Source organism: Aythya marila, assembly GCF_965140915.1.
Source record: "Aythya marila genome assembly, chromosome: 1".
In the NCBI taxonomy this organism is placed as follows: Eukaryota; Metazoa; Chordata; class Aves; order Anseriformes; family Anatidae; genus Aythya; species Aythya marila.
The window spans coordinates 68,229,987-68,250,418 of NC_139042.1; the positions used below are offsets into that span (position 1 = coordinate 68,229,987).

General features: G+C 36.0%; 1 protein-coding gene across 1 annotated transcript in view; it reads right to left on the reverse strand.

Moving 5' to 3' along the window:
• TMEM131 (transmembrane protein 131) overlaps positions 1-20,432 on the reverse strand; it is a 97,108-nt gene that overhangs the window by 38,000 nt on the left and 38,676 nt on the right. The window contains exons 5-12 of the mRNA XM_082784885.1: positions 13,181-13,304; positions 12,184-12,300; positions 11,227-11,349; positions 10,003-10,083; positions 7,056-7,206; positions 6,915-6,971; positions 5,860-5,921; positions 352-460 (exon numbers count right to left, since the gene is read on the reverse strand). Of these exons, the coding sequence (XP_082641011.1) occupies positions 352-460; positions 5,860-5,921; positions 6,915-6,971; positions 7,056-7,206; positions 10,003-10,083; positions 11,227-11,349; positions 12,184-12,300; positions 13,181-13,304 (824 nt within the window). The remainder of the gene's footprint in view (positions 1-351; positions 461-5,859; positions 5,922-6,914; positions 6,972-7,055; positions 7,207-10,002; positions 10,084-11,226; positions 11,350-12,183; positions 12,301-13,180; positions 13,305-20,432) is intronic.

Sequence of the window (20,432 nt, forward strand, 5' to 3'; positions counted from 1 at the left end):
ATAATACTTTTTTAAAAAGGGTGTCTTAACATAAGAATACCACTTATGTTAAATACAATCTGATGTTCATTTTTTATATACGCACATATAGGATTGCTTAGAAATCCCCATTCTTCTCGCTATTAGTTAGTTATCAGTCTAAGTTACCAGCCAATTGTGACTTCAGAAACAACTCTTCAGAAATAATGTTGGAGGAGATGTAAAGAGGTAAAATTTTCCAGATAGGAAAATTCCATTTCCTCCTCAAAACAACAATTACCATTTTGTTAAGGGACCGGAAAACAATTCATGAAGTTTCAGGAAGTATAAGAAGCATTTGATGAGTTGTAAGAGGAGAGAAGCAGTACTTACCATCAAAGCTAATACTTGCAACTTTGGTATATTTACTTTCAGAGGCTTTCAACGTAACTGGCTTGAAATGTACTGTTATAGCTTCATTCTGTGGTGTAGGTCTAACACTCTGCAAAAAGAATCAAAATATGAAGCACCTTTAAATTTATCATTGTTAACACACTGTGTAGCCTTCAAGTACCTTTCAAAGTGATACAACTGCAAATAGTTTTTGCACAGTTACTACAGGTCTGTCTTCCCTATAACAAAGCCCAATTACAAGAGGTTTTAGATACTTTTTTTCAGGTCCTGAAAAATCACTCAATATTCAGGAAAGTGGGCAAAAGAGAACTCTCCTTGGGAACACTGGGTAAAGTGACAGTATAGCCAGAAACACACAGATGAAACAGAAAAATATATATATTTTAAAGTTAAGATTTATTTTTTATTCTTAATGCCACAGGGTACAATAGCTACAGGCTATTTGTTTCTGCTTCATTCATTAACAAAGTTGTTAGCTGACTTGTGTAATTATTGGTGATACATTCAGCTCATCTCAGATCCCATGCTAAGTCTGCAAACCTGCCACAGAAATAAAAAAAAAAAAATCTGAACAGAGAACAGTTTTGTAAATCTGAGACGATGTTCACTTTATAAGAAAAATTTTACACCATTGCCTTTTGTAACTGAGAATTATTGTTTAAAACTAAACGGAGAAGGCAAACTGGGCTGCAGCAGGATTATAGATTTTGAGTATCAATATCTGAAGAGTCTATGCTGATTGCTAGCAAATTTTATCTAGATTCCATGGACAGAAACTGGGCACAAAGCACTTAAATGCTCTTATTCTTATTTTGCATAAAATTGGGATGGCTGCCATGATTCCTCCTCCCCAGCTGTCGTCTTCTGCTGTAAGAACAGCTCAGCTGCTCATGTAGCAGCTGCTAAGCTACCGCAAATTACAAGACACTGCACTAAGGAAAGTGAAATGAGTGCTGGTTTACCTTATGCTACGCTGCAGAGGTTTAGCACCTGCTTCATCAGCAGCTGAGCCCTTCTTGCTCAGGGAGGAGAAAGGCAGAAAGCTAGTGCTACATGCCAGTTACAGTTCTTCCAGTTAAACTGTTCTCAATTGTAAATTGAAGTCATAAAATTTTGCATACATAATTAACTTCTGCTACATTATATAACTAACACATGACCCTTAGAGGAAACAAGCTGCACTGTTCTTGTAGCTAATGAATAATCTCTGTTTGCTCAATTAGAGGATTTTGTATTTTGGATTTATAGCACTGACCTTTGTCAACCACCTGCATACGCACAGTGCAGATATTTGATACCTCTTGTCATGAGTTGATTTATAAATATCACAATTTCTTTTTAATGAAATCCATATTACAAAACTGAGATCTTGAGGTATATTTAAAAAAAACTTAAAAGCAGACAAAATGGAAGTCGCGGTCAAGTTCATAATTTTTGCATGGCTGAAAGGATAACCATTTTATAGCAGCTTTTTTCATACAAATGGCTGTTTTTGAGTTATTAAAGTTTAAAAGGATGCTGATTTCATTTGGCAAATCAAATAGAAGATACTCAAAAGAATAGCCTGTTGTCAGAAAAATGACTAGTTTCAGAGGTTTATTTCATAAAGTCACAAATATAACAAACCTAGGTGGATTTACTCAAAATATCCACAGCTAACGAATTTAGTTAAGGAAGTAATTTAGCACTGTTTTGTCAAAAAATTCTTAACTTTATCAGCCACATTTCTTTCTTGCTGCTTGACTACATGCTACAAAAGAGGGTAGATTTAGATTAGATATAAGGAGGAATTTCTTCACTCAGAGAGTGGTGAGGCCCTGGCATAGGTTGCCCAGAGAAGCTGTGGCTGCCCCATCCCTGGAGGTGTTCAAGGCCAGGCTGGATGGGGCTTTGGGCAACCTGGTCTGGTGGGAGGTGTCCCTGCCCATGGCAGAGGGGTGGAACTGGGTGATCTTTAAGGTCCCTTCTAACCCAAACCATTCTGTGATTCTATGATACTATGAACAGAAATACAACACTACAACAACTAAGGGAAAAACAAACTTCCTTAATAATCCTTCCAACTTTTTTTCCTCAAAATTTTACCCCATTTCATATAAAGCCCAAGCAGAACTTGTTTCCTGAGATGTGCCTTACGAACCATCAAATATGGACTCCTAAACAACAGCTCATGAGAAAACATGCAAAAAAAGTTCCACTGAGAATCTAATACCACCAATTTTCTCAGAAAATCTCCAATCAACTTCTGCACAGAAAAATTATTTCAAATACACGTGCTTCATCAACATATGGTCCTTTCATGAAGTGCCCCAGCTGAGCTTCAAGACCCTGTTTTATGAAAATACATTCAATATCTAGCATAACAGTGGAAAATGTGGACCTTAAACTTTCTGGATAACATGAAATATGGGGGAATATTTGTGTAAGTGCTGGCAGTTACTGGGGGAAATTTATAAGGTTTAAGGGCTCTGGGGTATACCCATTCTAGTAAGACAAAGAAGAGTATGAGCTGAAACGTGTTCATCATACTGTTTACCTGTCAGCAAGCTCCCAAACATAGTTTTGCCTCATCCACCTACCATATTGCTCTAAAGACTGAGCAGGCCATACAATTTGTCTTACAGATAGTCAAAACAAGACCACTCCGGTGCAAGAGGAAAAAGGGCTGTAGATGCAGGCAGCACTCTAAGGGTGGTTCCTTTAGTATCAGAACAACCTCTGTGCTGTTTTATTCACTTTCACAGACAATTATTTTGTCAGTAATAACCTGGCCTTCAGTTTAAACGGGGACATGACTTAACTTCCACAGGAAATGGAAACAGAACCATAAGGCAGCCATCCAGATTTGCCATGTGCTGAACTACTAGATTTTAATCTTTGAGGTAACTTTCCCTTGATTACTTTGAGATGCATGCACTCAAGCAAACAGACTGAAAACATATCTCTGAAGTAAACTATTCCTCAAAGGTTGGTAAGAGCAATAAAAAACCTATCCAAGTATTTGTGATGAAAGTAAATACTTTCCTATAGAAGCACTTTTATTATCGAACTGATAGAACACAGCTTCAATATACAGCTAACAGCTGTCCTCAAGTTCCTGCTGCTTTATGCGTGAACATGATCAGCAGCTGGAACTTTAAAATGGGCCTTTGCTTTTAGCAATCAAATTGCCTTAAACTGCCTCAAAGGAACATAAATTTTTTGTTCCAGAGAAGGGAAAAATTCACATGATCAACCGTCTAGATTTATTAGACTTTTGACAGCATGGCTTAATTGTTGCAGCATGACAACAGTTCATACATGAAATGAGCATGACGCTCCTTAATAACATAGAAAACTCTAAAAAATGCAAATAAGGAAGTTCTTATAAAGAGTTCTAGAACTCAAAAAAGAAAGTCAAGTGACTCACTATTATTTTCCTTAACCAAATTGTTGGAACACAGCATGACTAAGTACTTAAAGGCAGAACTACAACTCTGGCAACACTACTAGCAGTCTCTCATACAGATGACCTGAAGATATTTAGTTCCTCCAGCAGCCAGATTAAATATATGCTAAATATAGCCCTGGCCTTTTCTTCTGACATTAAGATGAAATCTGTGACAGAACTCTGCCTCACAGCTTTTAAACTCTAGCTCTAAAGGGCCAGAAATCCATTTAAGCCTTCCTAGAAATAAACCATTTGCCAGGTTCTTTCCAAAAATGCTTTACTCTTACCTTTTTGAAACTATTTGATTGGCACAGCAGTGAAAGTTCACACAGTGCTTTAACTACTAGGAAGGTTACACAGTTCACAAACTTCACAACAAAGTTGTACCTTAATGAGAAGAACAGTCGACTTGGATGTGCCATATGCAACACCAAAAATGCATCATATTTGTACTTAAATGAGGTAACTTTATCATCACAAAATTAAGTCCTAAAGCCCTTCAAGATCTCCAAATTCACCCCTTTGATACACTGTAACAGAGTAATTCATCCAGAAAAAAAAAAATATCTGTCATGACCTGTAGAATGGCCTACAGTCAATAGCCCTAAGACTATAGTTTTAAAAAGTGTAGATTTATTTATTTTTCTCTGGAGAAGTATGATTTAGGTTTTAAGTTATCAGATATCAGAAGCGATACTGGTGACTTGAATATAAAGTTATTTGTGTTGCACTCGCAAGTTATGTTAGCCACGTTACGAAAAACATGGCAAATCTATAAACACGGGCATGATATCAGACAGCATACATCGCTGTAAAAGCTGCTTAATGAATTCACCAATCCTCTGATTGTAAGAATTATACAGAGATCTTTTTAGAGGAAAACAAAGACAAACTTTTCAATTAGAACATATTACCACACTCCATTGGAGGGTGGTTCACAGCTTACAAGGCTACAAGGGACCATATAGGATCATCTAAGCCTCACTAATGTAACAAAGAGCAGGACTTCCATTAATTAAATTCTCTTTGTACTATACTATGAATTTGTCTTGACTTGAAAATTACCAGTGAAAAATAACTTAGTAAGCATTGCAATTGACTATCACTTCAGTGGAAAGCTATCCTGGTTACTAAACGGGTGTCCTGTTTCTACTGTAAATTTGTCTCACCTTAATGTCCTGTATCCTGTTTTATGTTTCTGTTAGACCTCTACCATTAAAATATCATTCCCTACAGTTATAGCTATAAGCTTCAAAAACACAGTAATGCTCTCCAAGAGCTCAGTAAGAAACCTTTGCCACTCCTTCAGTCATTCTTCTGGCTCCTTTGGTTTCTTTTCAACACTTCAACATCCTTTGAAATGCACCAGGACAAGATATAGCTAACCATACAAATAAATCTGGAGAACAAGGAAGACAGGAGGAAAAGAATAACTGAGAAAAATAGAGGACACAAAATTGCACGGGAGAAAGGCATGAATGAATGAGGGTGGACCATGAGAACACAGCCAAAATTCTGTAATAAAAACAGAAAGCAGAAAATCCCAAAACTGGAATTCTGAAACTGTCTGTACTTCATATGCAGCTGCAGTGATCTCACTGGAAAGGGCTCTAGAGTGTTCTCAGGACTTTTTCTTATTTTAAGCTACAAGAGAGATGGACTTAAGAAAACAAGGGCCATTTCACAGTCTGCTTCTGAAAGCTACTCTTTGCTTATCTTAAAAGATTACGTTGGACCATCACTTTATACACTCTCATAGAGTCTCAGTTAATCTCTCACATGCTGAGCTGAGTTACTACTCACAAGCAGAAAAGCTTCAATAGGCTACGGTATTGTAGACACAACCTATTATATGCTGTTGAAAGAAGGCTATGAAGCAAATTAATTTTACCATGCATACACATTATTTCTAGTCCTACTAGTAAGTTATATTTTAAATCACACATCACCTAGCTTCTAATTCTGAACACCATATGATGAAACTGGAAATTATCAGTGTTTAGGAGAGGAAGTAAATCCAAGTAGAAAGTTTCAAATTGAAAGGAAATAAAACTTACTGTAATTGGCACATCTTTTGTTCCTGAATTTAATAAATGCAGATTTAAAATTTTTGGCAGATCTGTTAAAGAACAAAAAACATACCTGGCTATTAGGCTATATTAACATGAAAACCTTATACAAAGTCATCTGCACTAACTAATTCCTCATGTAAATCCACTGTTGTTCAGTGTTTAAAAGTGAGATTAACATGATAGCACAGCCAGTAGTCAAAATTGCTAGCACCAAGAACCTGACACACTTTAAAACTGTATTTTTGTATATAGCAGGTATTACATGCTTCAGTTAACCGTTCTTATTTCTAACTCATTAAGAGATGAGCTGGCTAAAAACACTAAAATGAATGATTTTGCCAGATGCACCCATGTTCAACATAGACTAATCTTATTTAAACTTTACATGTTAACTAAGCTGCATGGAAAAGTACTTCAGAGGCTACCTTGCAGTGTTGTGTTTTTTTTTTTTTTAAGTGATATAAATGGACTATTTTTCATGAGTAGTGGCAAGCCCTTTTACAGCTTCAAAAGATAGCTTCAGTTTTTACTATTTTCTGTCATACACATACAATTTTTCTGATTTCACTAAATATTAACTTACGATGTAAAAAAAATTTAAAAGTGCTGTTTACACATTTGCACCAAAAAAGATCAAATCATAAACAAATGTAGTCAAGTTCATACACCTTTAGTGTTCCCTGTGTCTGAAAGTTAAAACTTATGCAGATATAAAGCAATCTTTCAAAAAAAAAAAAGTTCACAAAGTAAACTGACAGCAGTTTTCAGACAACATCATGTGTAACTGTGTAAAACTAAGGTCATTATTAGACTCATAACTGGATGTGCAGACTGCTGTTTGCTTGTACTCATCTCAAGTGCACTCGAAGGTGAATACATTTGTGCACAGTTGAAATGGTATTATCCTATTTTTGAAACTGTCTCTTAAAGAAAAACACAGTATCACACCACAATGAATCCTGAATAGTACAAAGATAACCCATCTTTTTTTCTCTCCTCCCTCTTTACAAATACTGTTAAGTGATGAAGTACAGTTTTACCTTGTGTTCGTAGTGTACCAAAATCTAGCATTTCTGTTGATGAATAGATTCCTGGTGCTTTAAGAAAAAAAAAGTTAACTTTAAAAAAATGTCTTACAAATTAATTAAGCTGAATAACTTCAAAAATGCTTTTCTACAAACCTGTTGTAACCTCTACCTCAACAGGGAGAATGATAAATTCCGTGCTGTCTGATGCATTTGTTTTTATTCTAATGAATGCTGTATGATTATCTGCTTCTCTTGATGAAAAGCTGGCTCTCATCACTCCTTTTGTTTCATAGGGAGGAATTTCCTAATAAAATATTCAAAGCACATCTGTGAGCATAGTAATTACAAAAATTGCTCCCACACCAAAAGAATACAACTTAAGTATAATTGTATTAAGAGAAAAAGCTGTAATAGCAGCAAGAGATAGGCTGTATGTCTTTAAAGTAACCATTACACTTAGTTAGGAGAGTTCTTTCATTTAACATGACACTGATTAAAAATAGTTAAAACAAGAGGACTTTCATGCCCCATTGGTTTAAGTTCTACTTATTAAAACTCTGGCAAAAGGACAGTAGATTAAATAAATTGACAGAACCTATCAATAAGAAAAATCCAGTGACAAAAATGTTTTTGAGAACAGTAACATCAAACGTTGCTTTTACACATTCTGTTTTTTCTCTAAAGCAGACACGAGGCATACACGGTTTCATACACATATAGAAACACATGTCAAAACCATCTAGCTAAACTCAAATTAAAATAGTTTAGAATTGCAAGTAGCCAGAACCTTGTGGAGTTGAAACACTAACACTGCATGCTGTTCCTCTCCATGTTACGGAAGGGCTAGAAAGCTCAATTTTTTTTCCAATAGAAGATGAAAACCTTGATTTCAAATTTGAAGCTCCCTCCACTTCAAATGCAAATAAATATAGTAGAAAATTTTGATGAGTAGCCTTTGCACCATCTGATCTTTCTTCAGCTGACAGCTTTTTTCTTTTATGTTTTTGATAAAGGAAACTGGACACAATTCATATGGGTGCTGATTGTCTTACACATCCCTTCTGTGCTTTCTGTAGTACAAACTCATTATCAATCCATTGAGGAGGTCAAGCCATATTTTGCATGGCATAATGACTGTAGATGTATTCTTTGGAGGTGTCAAATATCAAAGTAAGTACATCTAACTACTACTATTTGATGAGGCCTTAAACTAAAAATTATACAGACCAGTCTAGCTCTCAAGTTGTTTCACACTTATTCAGAGACTTAACATAATGCAGCAGTTTATTAACACTTCCAAGGGTGTGATTTGACTCTTTCACACGCGTAACCAGCAATCCAAGGTTTGTCAGATCCCTGAAGTACCTTTAAACAGTTATCACAAAAACACCCCTGCATATATGGACTGCTCTGTCCAGTCACTGAAGCATTTGGCATCAATGCAATTTGATACAACAATGCACACCCATATATCAAACTATCAGCATCATATTTCAAATCATTTCTTCTACTTTGTGGCTTTTTCTTACTGCAATGCAGCTCTTGACATAAGCGATGCAAACTTTTTTGAAACACCAATGGTTGATATGACAGCAAGGGGATTAACGCCGAATAGTACTAATCTGTCTTTCTATGCAATACACTGGTAGCTTCCACATGCGTGCCAACACTTGTTTTAACTGGCAACCTGGCCTGGGGAAGCTGAAAAAGACACTCGCTCAAGAAACAGAAGTAGAAATACAGCAGGCATTTTAAAGTTTTCTGTGCTTTCACTAGTGGTCCTAACCACCAAACTGGTATGTTAGTTACCTACTTAATGACGACTACAGAATTCAACATTCCCCTTATCTTTTGTCAGTGATCTTTACAAGCAATGTCATTTGACTGAAACTGTGTCAAAATATTAGGATTTAAAAAAAAAATAAAAAATTAATGTTTACTTGTAACTCCCAGCTTTTGTTTGATCCTTCCACTAAATTTTTAAAATACTTGCAATCTGCAATGCCTACTCACTTGTTTGTATTTTCTGCATCTAAAATTAAAATGCTGCCATTATCATAGACATCCTCCAGAAAAGTCAGGAATTAATTTTTGTAATCTTTCTTCTTGACTTACTTGTAAATATCCTGGCCTTACTCATTACAACAGATATAACAGTCAGTAACTATAATGATACACTTGAGGAAGAGACAAGTTTTGGAGGCCAATGACTTTCAGACAAAAAACAGATGTCAAAAAAAGCGTAACTTTAATCACAGAGGAATATAGGTTTCATCTCCAGTTGGTTGTTGCCAAGTTTCTGATATACAGCACAAAGCCGAACTTCACCTTCAGTATGCTTCCAAAATTTATTTGACTTGAGGATATCAGTATGTGCTACTTCAAAACTACATTAAGCAAAGAATGCAACAAAATAGTTTTAACAGGCCAGACCAAGTGTCCATCCAACCCATTATTCTGTCTCCAGCAGCAAATATGTAGAATAGAGTAACTGCATGGCATGCAAAGAAGAATATCCTGCAGAACAGTGTCTGGACAATTTTGACTCATGATTCAGGGATTTATTGTTGCTGGACACAATTCGTTTTATTTAATAGTCCTCAATAGGTTCTTCTTCCTTAAGTTCATCCAGCTGATTTTTCAACCCATGTAAATATTCCTAGCGATTTACTGGAAGGACTTCCTCAGTTAAAAAAAAAAAAAAAAAAAAAAAACAAGTGTGTTTTCTCCATATTTGGCATTTTTCCTGTGGGCTAGATCCAGCTCACAAGCCATAGGAAGGACTACATTGCCCTGTATGTTCAAGTGGGTGTAATTAATCCTCTCATTTGAAAAAAGAGCTTAATGCAGATGACTTCTTGTAATTCTTCCTTCAATTATTCTTGTAATTTGTGTATTACGTATTATTCTTGTAATTCTTCCTTCAATTCCTATTACTGTGCAATTAATAGACTATGTTATTGTTTCACTTTTCACAGGCTACTTTTAACAATTACGTGACAACAAACAAAGTTGGTAAAAACAAACAAATCCTAACAGTGTATCAAAATAAAACCTCCTCAAACACCTGTAATAGATGCTGCAAGACATTACTACTCACCCATAGTTTCCTTGTACCTCCTTGTTGACCTGTTGGAAGCTCTAAATGGAGATCACCTCCACTGGAATACATTTCTACCACCTAGGGTGGACAACAGGAAAATATTAACACTCAGTGTTAAAGGGAGCCTGTTTTAGCAATCAGATATTATAATGTGCAATGTTTGGCATTAGCAACTATTTGACCATCGCAGTTTCTCATAAGTTCCCTTTCAACTATGATAAAGCTACTGCTACACTTCATCTGTTGTCTGTAGCCTTTTACAGTTTGTAGATCATTTACTGAACAGAAGCACAACTTCATCAGCAGATTATTCATTTACTTGTTTGGTTAGGTTCAGACATTTCAGACATTTATCCTGCTTAATACAACAACTCTTGCCATTGCTACACTGTAAAGACACACTGTACTATAAGGAATTATAAATCATAGAATGGCTTGGGTTGGAAGGAATGTTAAAGATCATCTAATTCCAACCCCCCTGACATAGCCAGGAATGCCAGCCACTAAATCAGGTTGCTTAAAACCCCATCTAACCTGGCCCTGAGCACTTCCAGGGCTGGGGCACCCACAGCTTCTCTGGGCAACCTATGCCAGTGCCTCACCATACTGAGTGAAAAATTTCCTCCTAACATCTAATCTAAATCTCCCCTTTTTTAGTTTATAATAGTACTATATTGTACTTTGCAGCAAAGTCTAGAGAGAAATTCATTTTGTTGTATTCGTGTCACCGGTGAACCTTTCTGGCAGTATTTCTCAGATCAAGAGAACATTCTTTATTCGTTGATTAATGATAAAGCTCATCACTAATAAAATAGTGACAAAACATGGATGACCACAACAACCACCTCCTTATATCAATGCAAAACAAGCAAAAGGGAGCTAAGAGATATGCCTGGATTGAAAACACAAGATCTATTTTACTTTGTTTCATTATTTTTCTCAATTACCAGTGAAGTTTAATTCTTTGTCTTGCAGTAATTACAACCATTTTTAAAATGGGAATTTTATAGTAAAAACTCAATCCATCGAACTAAGGAGATCCACGAACATAACCTATAATTTCTAGAACTGATTTACATTTAAACAGAGAAACATTTATATAACCTATAAAATTTTAAATACCCGCAAGTAGCTTTACAGTTCAAAGAATTTTAAGCAATACCACAAAAGTACAGTCTAATATTGTGAGTATAAATGAGCGTTTCCTGCTCTTAGGCTCACCTGCAAAGGCTCACTGTGAGGGTTATGTATATTTATTATAGGAGAAAAACTGCTATTTACAGGAACTCGTGCCCCAATAAAGGGGCGCAAACGATAGGGGTTCGGTACTCCAATGCCAAACACCTGGTTCAGAAAAAGAAAAAACAAGCTTCAGTAGCTGCATGCAATTGTCGTAGCACCTCTTATAAATGCCGACTTTAGTAATCTACCTCTTTTAAATGAATTTTATAACATACTTCTAACCGAACACTTAAAATCAGCATCATGCTAAAGCACTGAAATAAAACTTGTTTCGTTTACAGCGAACAAGTACCTCTCATAGCTACTATTTACTTACACTGACATATTTAGAACACAGGAAGTCAAAATACCACATTTGTTTCTGATACTCTGAAATAGATAGCAACTAAAGGTTAAAAAGACGTGAAATATCCTTTAATGATACCAACATGGAACAAACTACCCATATGGGAAGGGTTGTTCCTGTAGTTTTCTGAATTTTGCCATGTAAGACTTATCTTTCAACAGCAGGATTTCTCTCATTTTTCAAACTCTTTCATCTGCATGGTTTATCTTTTTGAATTTCAAGTGAATAGATTTCTGTTTTGCCAGCTTAATGAATAAAATTGTCTTGTCATTATATCAGATGAACACAGAGCAGAAGAATGAGCTAGATCACTGCAATTAACTGCTCAAATAACACACAAAAAAAAAGCTGTTGGAAGGATTTAAAATCCTATATAATTCCAGCGATCTGGCTTAACAGTACCGCCCTACAGATATTTGCTGTGGTATTGCATTACAACAAGCAGCTGGGAAGGAAACATCTTCAACTGGGCTGAAAAATATTGTTGAGCAAATATCCTTGGGCAGTTAAATACACGGTAATAGATACAGTGGAGGCTGAATCACACTTTACAACTTTTTTTCTGAAGGAATGTTCTCTACTTCTCTTACCTGATAAGTAAATACCCCATGGTTAGAAGTGTTAATAAATAAAGTATTCTCTACATTTCCCACTACTCTTGCGAGGAAAACTACATCGAAGGACGTATTGCCTCCTGGAAGAATTTTCTGAAAAAAAAAAAAAAAAAAGAACAAAACCGTTTGAGATCATTGCACCTTGCACATGAATAAAAAATTTTATGCTACAGAAGATTTCCATGTGTTCTTTATTGAACACTGAACTTAGAAAGCCTGTTAAAGATTAGGAGAAAAAGCATGTAATAAAGAAAACAAAACAGTATTTTACAACTAATGTCTAGTGCAAAATTATATTTAACCGTATTTTTAAGCTGAACTGTAAATTCAGAATTCAGTCTTGCACAGAAATATTTTGGACTGAGTTTAGAGAACATTGGAGAATGGCAATTACAACTGAACTTTATGGAACCTGCTAAACCACAGGCCCTACATACAAAACTGAAACTAGATGACTATGTCTGACATTAACATGGTTAAGAGTTAACCCTACTGATACCAAGCTTTTCAACTTGCAAGTTCCTGTGACATGACTGTAGTAGTTACAGCTGCATTAGGGTGACTGCTTCAGGCTAATGGCACTTCACTGGACCTACAATTTTCACAAAGACTCTAAGAGCAGCATGTTCCTCTACATGTTCTCAGGTACAGTACATTTAATCGTCACTTCAGCAACAAGGGATGTCTGCTGTTAAACTCTCTGTGACAGCATATACTTCCACCTCTGACAGCACTCCTATAAAATATATTATTTCTTCTCTTCTACTAGGGTTTGCATGCGTTTCCACACTCAGGTCAAATTTGCTTGGTAACAGTTTTGAGATCAAGAACCAATGCATCTTAAACGCTTTAAGGTATGTAATTATTGCAATAAGTAGCAATAAGCAGCTCTGTTAAAGAAGCAGCAAGGCAAGCAGGAATCAAGTTCACTTTCAGGAAAAAAAAAAGAATTGGAAAAAGCAGAATAGCTTACCCTATTTTGAAAAAATGACGCATGAAAATGCGATGTTGTAGCAGATATTGATACTAATGTAATTGTTTCTTCTGAGCTAGGGTTATGTAGGTAAACTTTTTCCATTTTTGGCATTCCAACCGGCCTGTCAAAAAACAAAACGTTTTAGAGTTAGAATTCTGGAAAACAGAAAAACACAACACTGGGCTTTGCCCCCTTAAGGCAGATAGGTACAAAGCAATCATAAACACTGATAATAAAACTTTGCATTAAATGTTGGTGGGTTTTTTTTTGTTCTTTTCTTCTGAAGTAATATGCACATTGAATCTTAAAGACTTAGTTTTTCTGTTCTCTTATGGATTACTTTTTGTGAAGGTCTACTTAACACCTTATAACTTGGTATTTATCCAAAAATAAATGCTATTTTTCAGGTTTCTATTTCACAATCAGAAGAAGCAAAAATTTCTATTCCTATGGTAGAACCTTCAAATAATCCTCTTACTTCAAGCATTCCTTCAGTGACATCAGTATAGATGGACTTGAGCATTTTATCTGCTTGGTAACTGAAAGACTCCCATAAGCCAGCAATTTCACTGTTAATTCATTGTTTAGAGAAACCAATCATGCCTTAAACAAGTACTTTCTGATTCTACTGACAGAAAAAAATTAAATGAAATGAAACAGCTCAACTCCTCTGACACTGAAGAAGGCTCTTTCAGCCTCTCCTGAGGATCAGCTCTCTGTTCCCAATTCTCACTGCAATTTCTCATGCTCTCCAGCTGAAGACAAGTTCCCAGCACCTTGTTGCAACTCTCGCTTGCCATAGTGCAGTTTCTCTTCCCCTGACCATGCTCAGGAAGCTTTCCAAGAAGGGGAACCCATCCTCTTCCTCTATTACATTGTGCTCCAGTGAGTCTTCATAAGAGGAGCTTAACAGCCAACACCAAAACCAAAGCAGAATCATTCCAGCCAACAACAGCAGCAGGAATTGACAGAATATGAGGTAGATTTTGAGCACTGTATTACTTAAGAGCAACCTACATGATGAGCACATCACCTGTGCTCTCAGTAGAGAACCACCTATGTACAGAAAAGCTAGGATCAGAGTTGATTTAAGTACCACTTTTTAATGATGTGTATGTAACGTGTGAAATAGCACAAGGCCAAGAGAATCGTGTTGAATGAACTGCTAATACTGTTCCTGTCAGAAAGGGAGTGGGGAAGTAAAACCCATTATTCCTGGAAACATTCCAAGTGCTAACAACCTCTTAAGGCCTGATCACTTTTCCTGTGCTGAGAAGAGGTGAATATAAGTCATATAAGTATATTTGAGAGGCTAAAACCTATAAAAACAACTGGTAAGCAAGCAGTCACTTGACAGACACCACAGTTCACTGAACTTCAGATTCCAGACTAAAACACCACATTATAGGTGAAAGGCAACAGTCATTAAAAAGGAATTCTATTGCCAAGATGACCTTTTATTTTACTGTTTTGTTGACCATTCTGATTTTGTAACAAATCTAATACTTTGTTTTCCTCAACTGTTGCTTTCCTTGTGTACTTTAAGCTTGATGTTAGCCAAATATACAGAAATATGAAAAACTTTGCTTTACCTCGATTTTACCATGTCTGATAGAGGAAAAAACTGGCAATGTGCTCCAGACACCTTTCATGAACCTACATCCAAGGCAAAAACCAGCTAAGGGATGCTCTCCAGGCACAACCACCTGCACAAATACAGTATTACCTGGTGCCAAGTTTTACAGAATTTCCTGGAGCAGTCACAGCTAGCACATTTCATTGCGAGAAGCTGGTACAGACACACACCTTCAGGCAAATGTGAATTGTCAACACATGCAAGATTTTGCTCCTGATCTTTTGTCTCTGCAAAATGCTAGGTCCACCTACACTGATAAAAACAGATACATCAACCTGATACATTCAATGAGAAGATGGTAATTAACAGTGCTGAGGTGCCTGTTCAAATGGGTAAATAAAATAAGCCTGTGTTGATGTTTTTTTTTTTTTTTTTTTACTGCTGCACCTCAACTCTTTCCAATATTTGAGTTAGCATCTGCAGTACACTGTAAGGACGTCTTTGTAATGGCATTAATTTCTACTCTAGGGATCAAGAGGTAGATTGCTTTAACTAAAGGAAACCAGCTACAGAGAGAAGTTGGGGAGACAAGTCCTTGAGCTATTGGATCAATCTTAATGTGGAAAAATATCCAACTACTCGTTATAAAGCAAACATGGATTGAGAAACTGTCCTTTTAAAAGAACAACTACCATTTTTTCTTATTGCATATAGACACTTCTATAAAAACAGCATAACTTACAAAAACTGGTACCAATCCATTTGTAAAAAGCAAATGAAGGAAGTTCAGCAGATACATTCTTTCTCTTCCATCTCCTACTCTTTTCAATGAGACTAGAGAGAGAAACGAAGTCAACCAAGAGCTTCCCACTTAGATTAGGAAATGCTTGGAGTTACCCCTGGAGACTGAAAGGGAATGCCTTCTGCACCCTGCTGTTAAGAAAATGCTAGCTCCTCACATGAAGGAAGCCTGTGTGGTGTTCAAGAGTAGGGAATCAGCGAATAGAGCACTCTTCCTGTTTGAAACAGGACTACACACATCGCTGGTTGAGCAACCCATGCATGCTACTTCACTAACTGAAGTTAGAGTAACTGAAGCACGGGAGTTTGAGAATGCAAATACGTCTCATCAACTGAGAAAATCAAAAGAAAACAGAAGGGATCTATATACTAGCCTATAGGCCAATTGTTTCTCAGCTACCAGATTATACCACCTTATAACAAATCAATAAAGTTCTTTTCTATTACACTTGACAAAAAAAAAATTGCACCTATGTAGCATACAAAACAAAGCAAATGCCCCATTTTATATTAGGAATGCAAGTCTGATCCCATTAGAAGCATCATGATTTTTCCAAACAGTTAGCAAAGCCCTGTGTTCAAAACACCACTAGTTGAATCCTAACCAGGAATGTCACCAGCTGTGATTTGAATGAAGTTAGTAGCGTAATAAGCTGTTGTTTGCTTTGGCAGCATTTCTACGTGCAAACAAAAGCAGAGGTGGATCTGGACTAAATGGCAATTTACTGTCAACAGTTTCGTACATTTAACCAACTCCAACAGAAATGAAAATTTCATTTTGCAACATTAAAAAAAAAAAATCTAACAATCTCAACTTCTCGTGAACTTGAAGGATATCAGATGTACTGCATAAATGCTTGGCTGCACATTATAGGTACTTTATAAGCCCTTTCACCATTTATAAATATACCTGTTTGAAATATAAGAAACAATTATTACTTACAACATCTAATGATTTGGATAAACACTTCAGTTGATAAAATTCTCTGCTATTTACTGTTAAGAGATCAGAGTTCTTGAAGAAAAGAAATCAGTTTACTGATTTCCCATGTTCTTTTTTTAATTTAAGCCATACACTTGCAGGAAAGTCTCAAATATTCGAGCACTGCCAAACAATTCCTTTCAAGGCTATCTGAAGCATTCAAAGATGAAACATCCTTCCAAGTACTACAGCTCACAGGTGTGAAAATGCTACTAAATCCCCCTAAGCAAAATATTTTAAAGAAAATGCAAAACAAGATTGTTGATAAACAGAAAGCTGAAAGACAGCTTTTCAGAATACTGCCCTACAACCAAGAAAACTTTGAGCAAGGTCCCATTCTACAAACAAAGTGAGCACTGCAAGAATGCCCATCCACCACAGAAGCACACTAAAAGCATCTTTTCACGTATTATCATTCATTACTCTGAAAAGCAGAGGTAGCAAGACAACTTCAGCTTTAAAATAATTTAACATTTAAAACCTTTGATGGTAAGCAGTTCTAGCTTATATTGCTAGTACCCTAAACTTCTCAATACCCAACTACTCCATTATCAGAAGTTAGTTCTGCCAAAAGTTAATCACGAAGAACTTATTAACTTTTACTTTTGATATTGTCGGAGTTGAATTAACCCAGATGAAAGTAATGTATCCAGATTTATCAAGATTCAAGTTTTATCACAAAGCCGGTGCAAGATCAGAGTGCAAGCTACCCAGCATCAGTAGTCTTCATCTAGATGGGCCACCTGCAAGAGCTCCAATATGAAGAAGCATGCCAAACAGAGAAAGTCATATAGGTAATGACTGTCCTGCCAAAACAACCCCTGAGCTCCCAAAGTTATGGGAGACAACCCAATGGTTACTCTTTTCACAGTAAAAAACAGAAGGTTTTTGTGTTAAAAAATAAATCAAAATAAAATAAAAATCAAGTATTCCACCTAGTCTATCTAAGCAGTTCCCTGGAGCACTGATCTGAAAGAACTTGCCTCAGTCCCACCCCATTCCCAGAGGCCTATTGTATAACAAGAACGTTTGGGATCTTCTGAGATGAACTAAAGATTTGCTTATCGTAACACACAGTGCACATTTCCTTTGATAAATTTGTGATTACCTGGACTGTCTCCAAAAGGGTAGAATATTGTATTGGTTGTTTTATATTAAAACAGCATTAAAAAAAAAAAAAACACACCAGTTATAAAACAGAAGTTTAAAGCCACTGAAATCTCATCTCCAGGTGGAGCACAGGATGTGTACCTACAGCATCAATTTATGAAGTGAATACTGATTTTGATTTTCTATGATCACTAGATAAAATAGCTCTTAATAAATATCAGGTGCTCATGTCGGCATGGTTTTGAAACATCTGATTAAACCCAAACAATATTAGCAGATGAAAAATGTCACAAGGATAGGTTTATTACCTTATGACTGAAATTAAATAGTGCAACCTTATTTAGCCTAGAAAAAATACATGTTGATAGTCCTACATTAATACAAACTTTGAACAAGCTTACTCTACTCAATGCTACCTACTAACAAAACCCTGTTTAGGTACAATTCTTACTAAGAAACTAAAGATGCATTTTATGCCTTTTCTATAACCCATTATTAACACAAAAGGAAAAGACAGAAACTGAGCATGAAAAGGCTGCCTAATTTAAAGCTATTGGCTTTTTGCCTTTAAGTCTGCATTATATGACTTCCAAGGTGGCTGGCACCTGCAGTTTATTCACACCATAAAGCTAAGTTACTCAGCACTTCTCCAAGTTGGTTCACTTTTATTTTAATGCCTAAATATATATTTTAAAGTGAACTGTGGGGCTCCAGATAAAAACCTTTTCTAAAGCTCTTTTTGGCATCTTACTGAAGTTTTAATAAATTAGAAGACGATTTCTGCATGAAGTTATGATGAAAACTATGACAGCTAACTGAATGATCATACACTTCTAGATTTAAAAAATAAAATGAAAAATAAAATACACGAAGAACCTAGGTCTGACACACAGGTTTCCCGTTTTAACTGATAATAATTAGCAATCCCCGGTACAGTTCTGTATTTATTGTACAGAATTGTTTATATGCCTTTCCTGTGTAATGCAAATCAATTACTTTTAACAGTGTACTAGAGCTATACTATTTTGGTGCTTTCAGCGCCAACAAGAACAGCTTACACAAAAAGCCAAAATATAATGAAGAACAGATAAAAAAAAAAAAAAGGAAGCATTTCTGGAAATCCACAATAAAAGCACATGCAGCTTTCTTCAGAGAAGCAGGTAAACTACAGATGACCTTTAAAAGTAACATACTTCAAACTACATCAAAAGAATACTTTATTCATATCCACTTAGAATCAAAAAGCTATATAAAATATAGTTTTAAGTGTCAAATTCTGTAATTATATAAGCTGAAAACAATTTTAAGAGAAATTCACTTAAAAACAAAATCAATAAGCAAGTTTTTACAGGATTCTAGTTAAACTGCTGAGCAAACTGCTGTACAAGTTTGAGTCTGTACTGCACTCCCCATTATAATTTAACTATAACATAATGGTGTTTGTTACAGCAAAGATGCAACAGACCCAGGCTTACCACTAGGTATTTTACTACTCAGTTTAGAACCTCAATATCCTCTTAGCTATGACAAGTTACTGACAAATAAATAAGAAAAAAACATATGAAACGCTAGTGGTTCTGATACTTTGAATAAATAGTAAGGAGGGGAATAGAGTGATTTATTATGTTGCTTTTCTAATCAGAATATTACGAGTCCATGGATTATTGTATTTCTGTCAGACTGAAATACAATAACCTCTATAAAATGAGGCATTTCCATATAGCTTTACTATTTAGTGACATTAAGGTGGTTTTTTTTTTTTTTTTTTTTTTTTTTGGATAAAGACTATTTCTGGAAAACCACTGTCTGCAAACAATATTATAGTTACAGCTTTTCCTTCTTCAGAAATGCCTAAGCATGTGCTGTATCAATACACAGGAGCCTCCTTGCATATATGTATAGTCACTGCACCGACCATACATTGGTATTTCCTACAGACAAGGAGTACTATGGTTTTTATTAATAATTTGTGGTTTATTTGAAAATAAAACAGCTTTTCATCCAGAAGCAGTGCTGGCTGGAGATGGTGGAAATTTGTGTCACAAGCAACACTGCACTAGGGCATGCCTGGGCTGTTTTCTTTCTACCTTGTTGAACTGTTAACAAAACATAGGAAATGTCATCACTTCACTTTACATTGTGACAAAATATCAGTCAAGCACAGAAACTGCTGCACCTCTGCACAGCAAGGCCGGAACTAATTTCAGCTGTTAACAAGAAAGCGATGGTAGCTACCTATAATACAGTAACCATTCACTGGTAAGAAAAATCTCCATAGCAGTTCTCATGAAAAACAATTACAGATGGGTATCTCTTAAAACCAAAACAGCCTTCCTCCTCTCCGTCTTCTACCTTTTAGAGAAGTCATGTTTGCTGTCAACCATTCAATTCATCCACTGAGAATCAAAATAGCAACTAGGTGTGAGATGGAACACGGGCCCGGTCATGGAGGAGCCTCAGAGCTGCATGTTCACAACTCTACATCACTGTTCTAATAACTGCAGATCTATTGACAATTTTTCTGTCAAAGTTTCTTTTTGTACTGGACCATTTCACAGCTTACAGGTTGGTCAAACACTTAAAAGAGTAGCACCAAGCGTGTAAGCACTCACAAGAGCACTAGAACAAGCCGTGAGGATGACAAGAATATTGTGCACCTTTCAAGTTGCACCTGACACACTGGAGTACCAGCTCTCTGAGGTAGGGTATTTATAGGCAGAAAGGTAGAATTGCTTCAGTATGTTAGAAGTCTAAATTGAAAACTGTTTCCATTCTTCAAA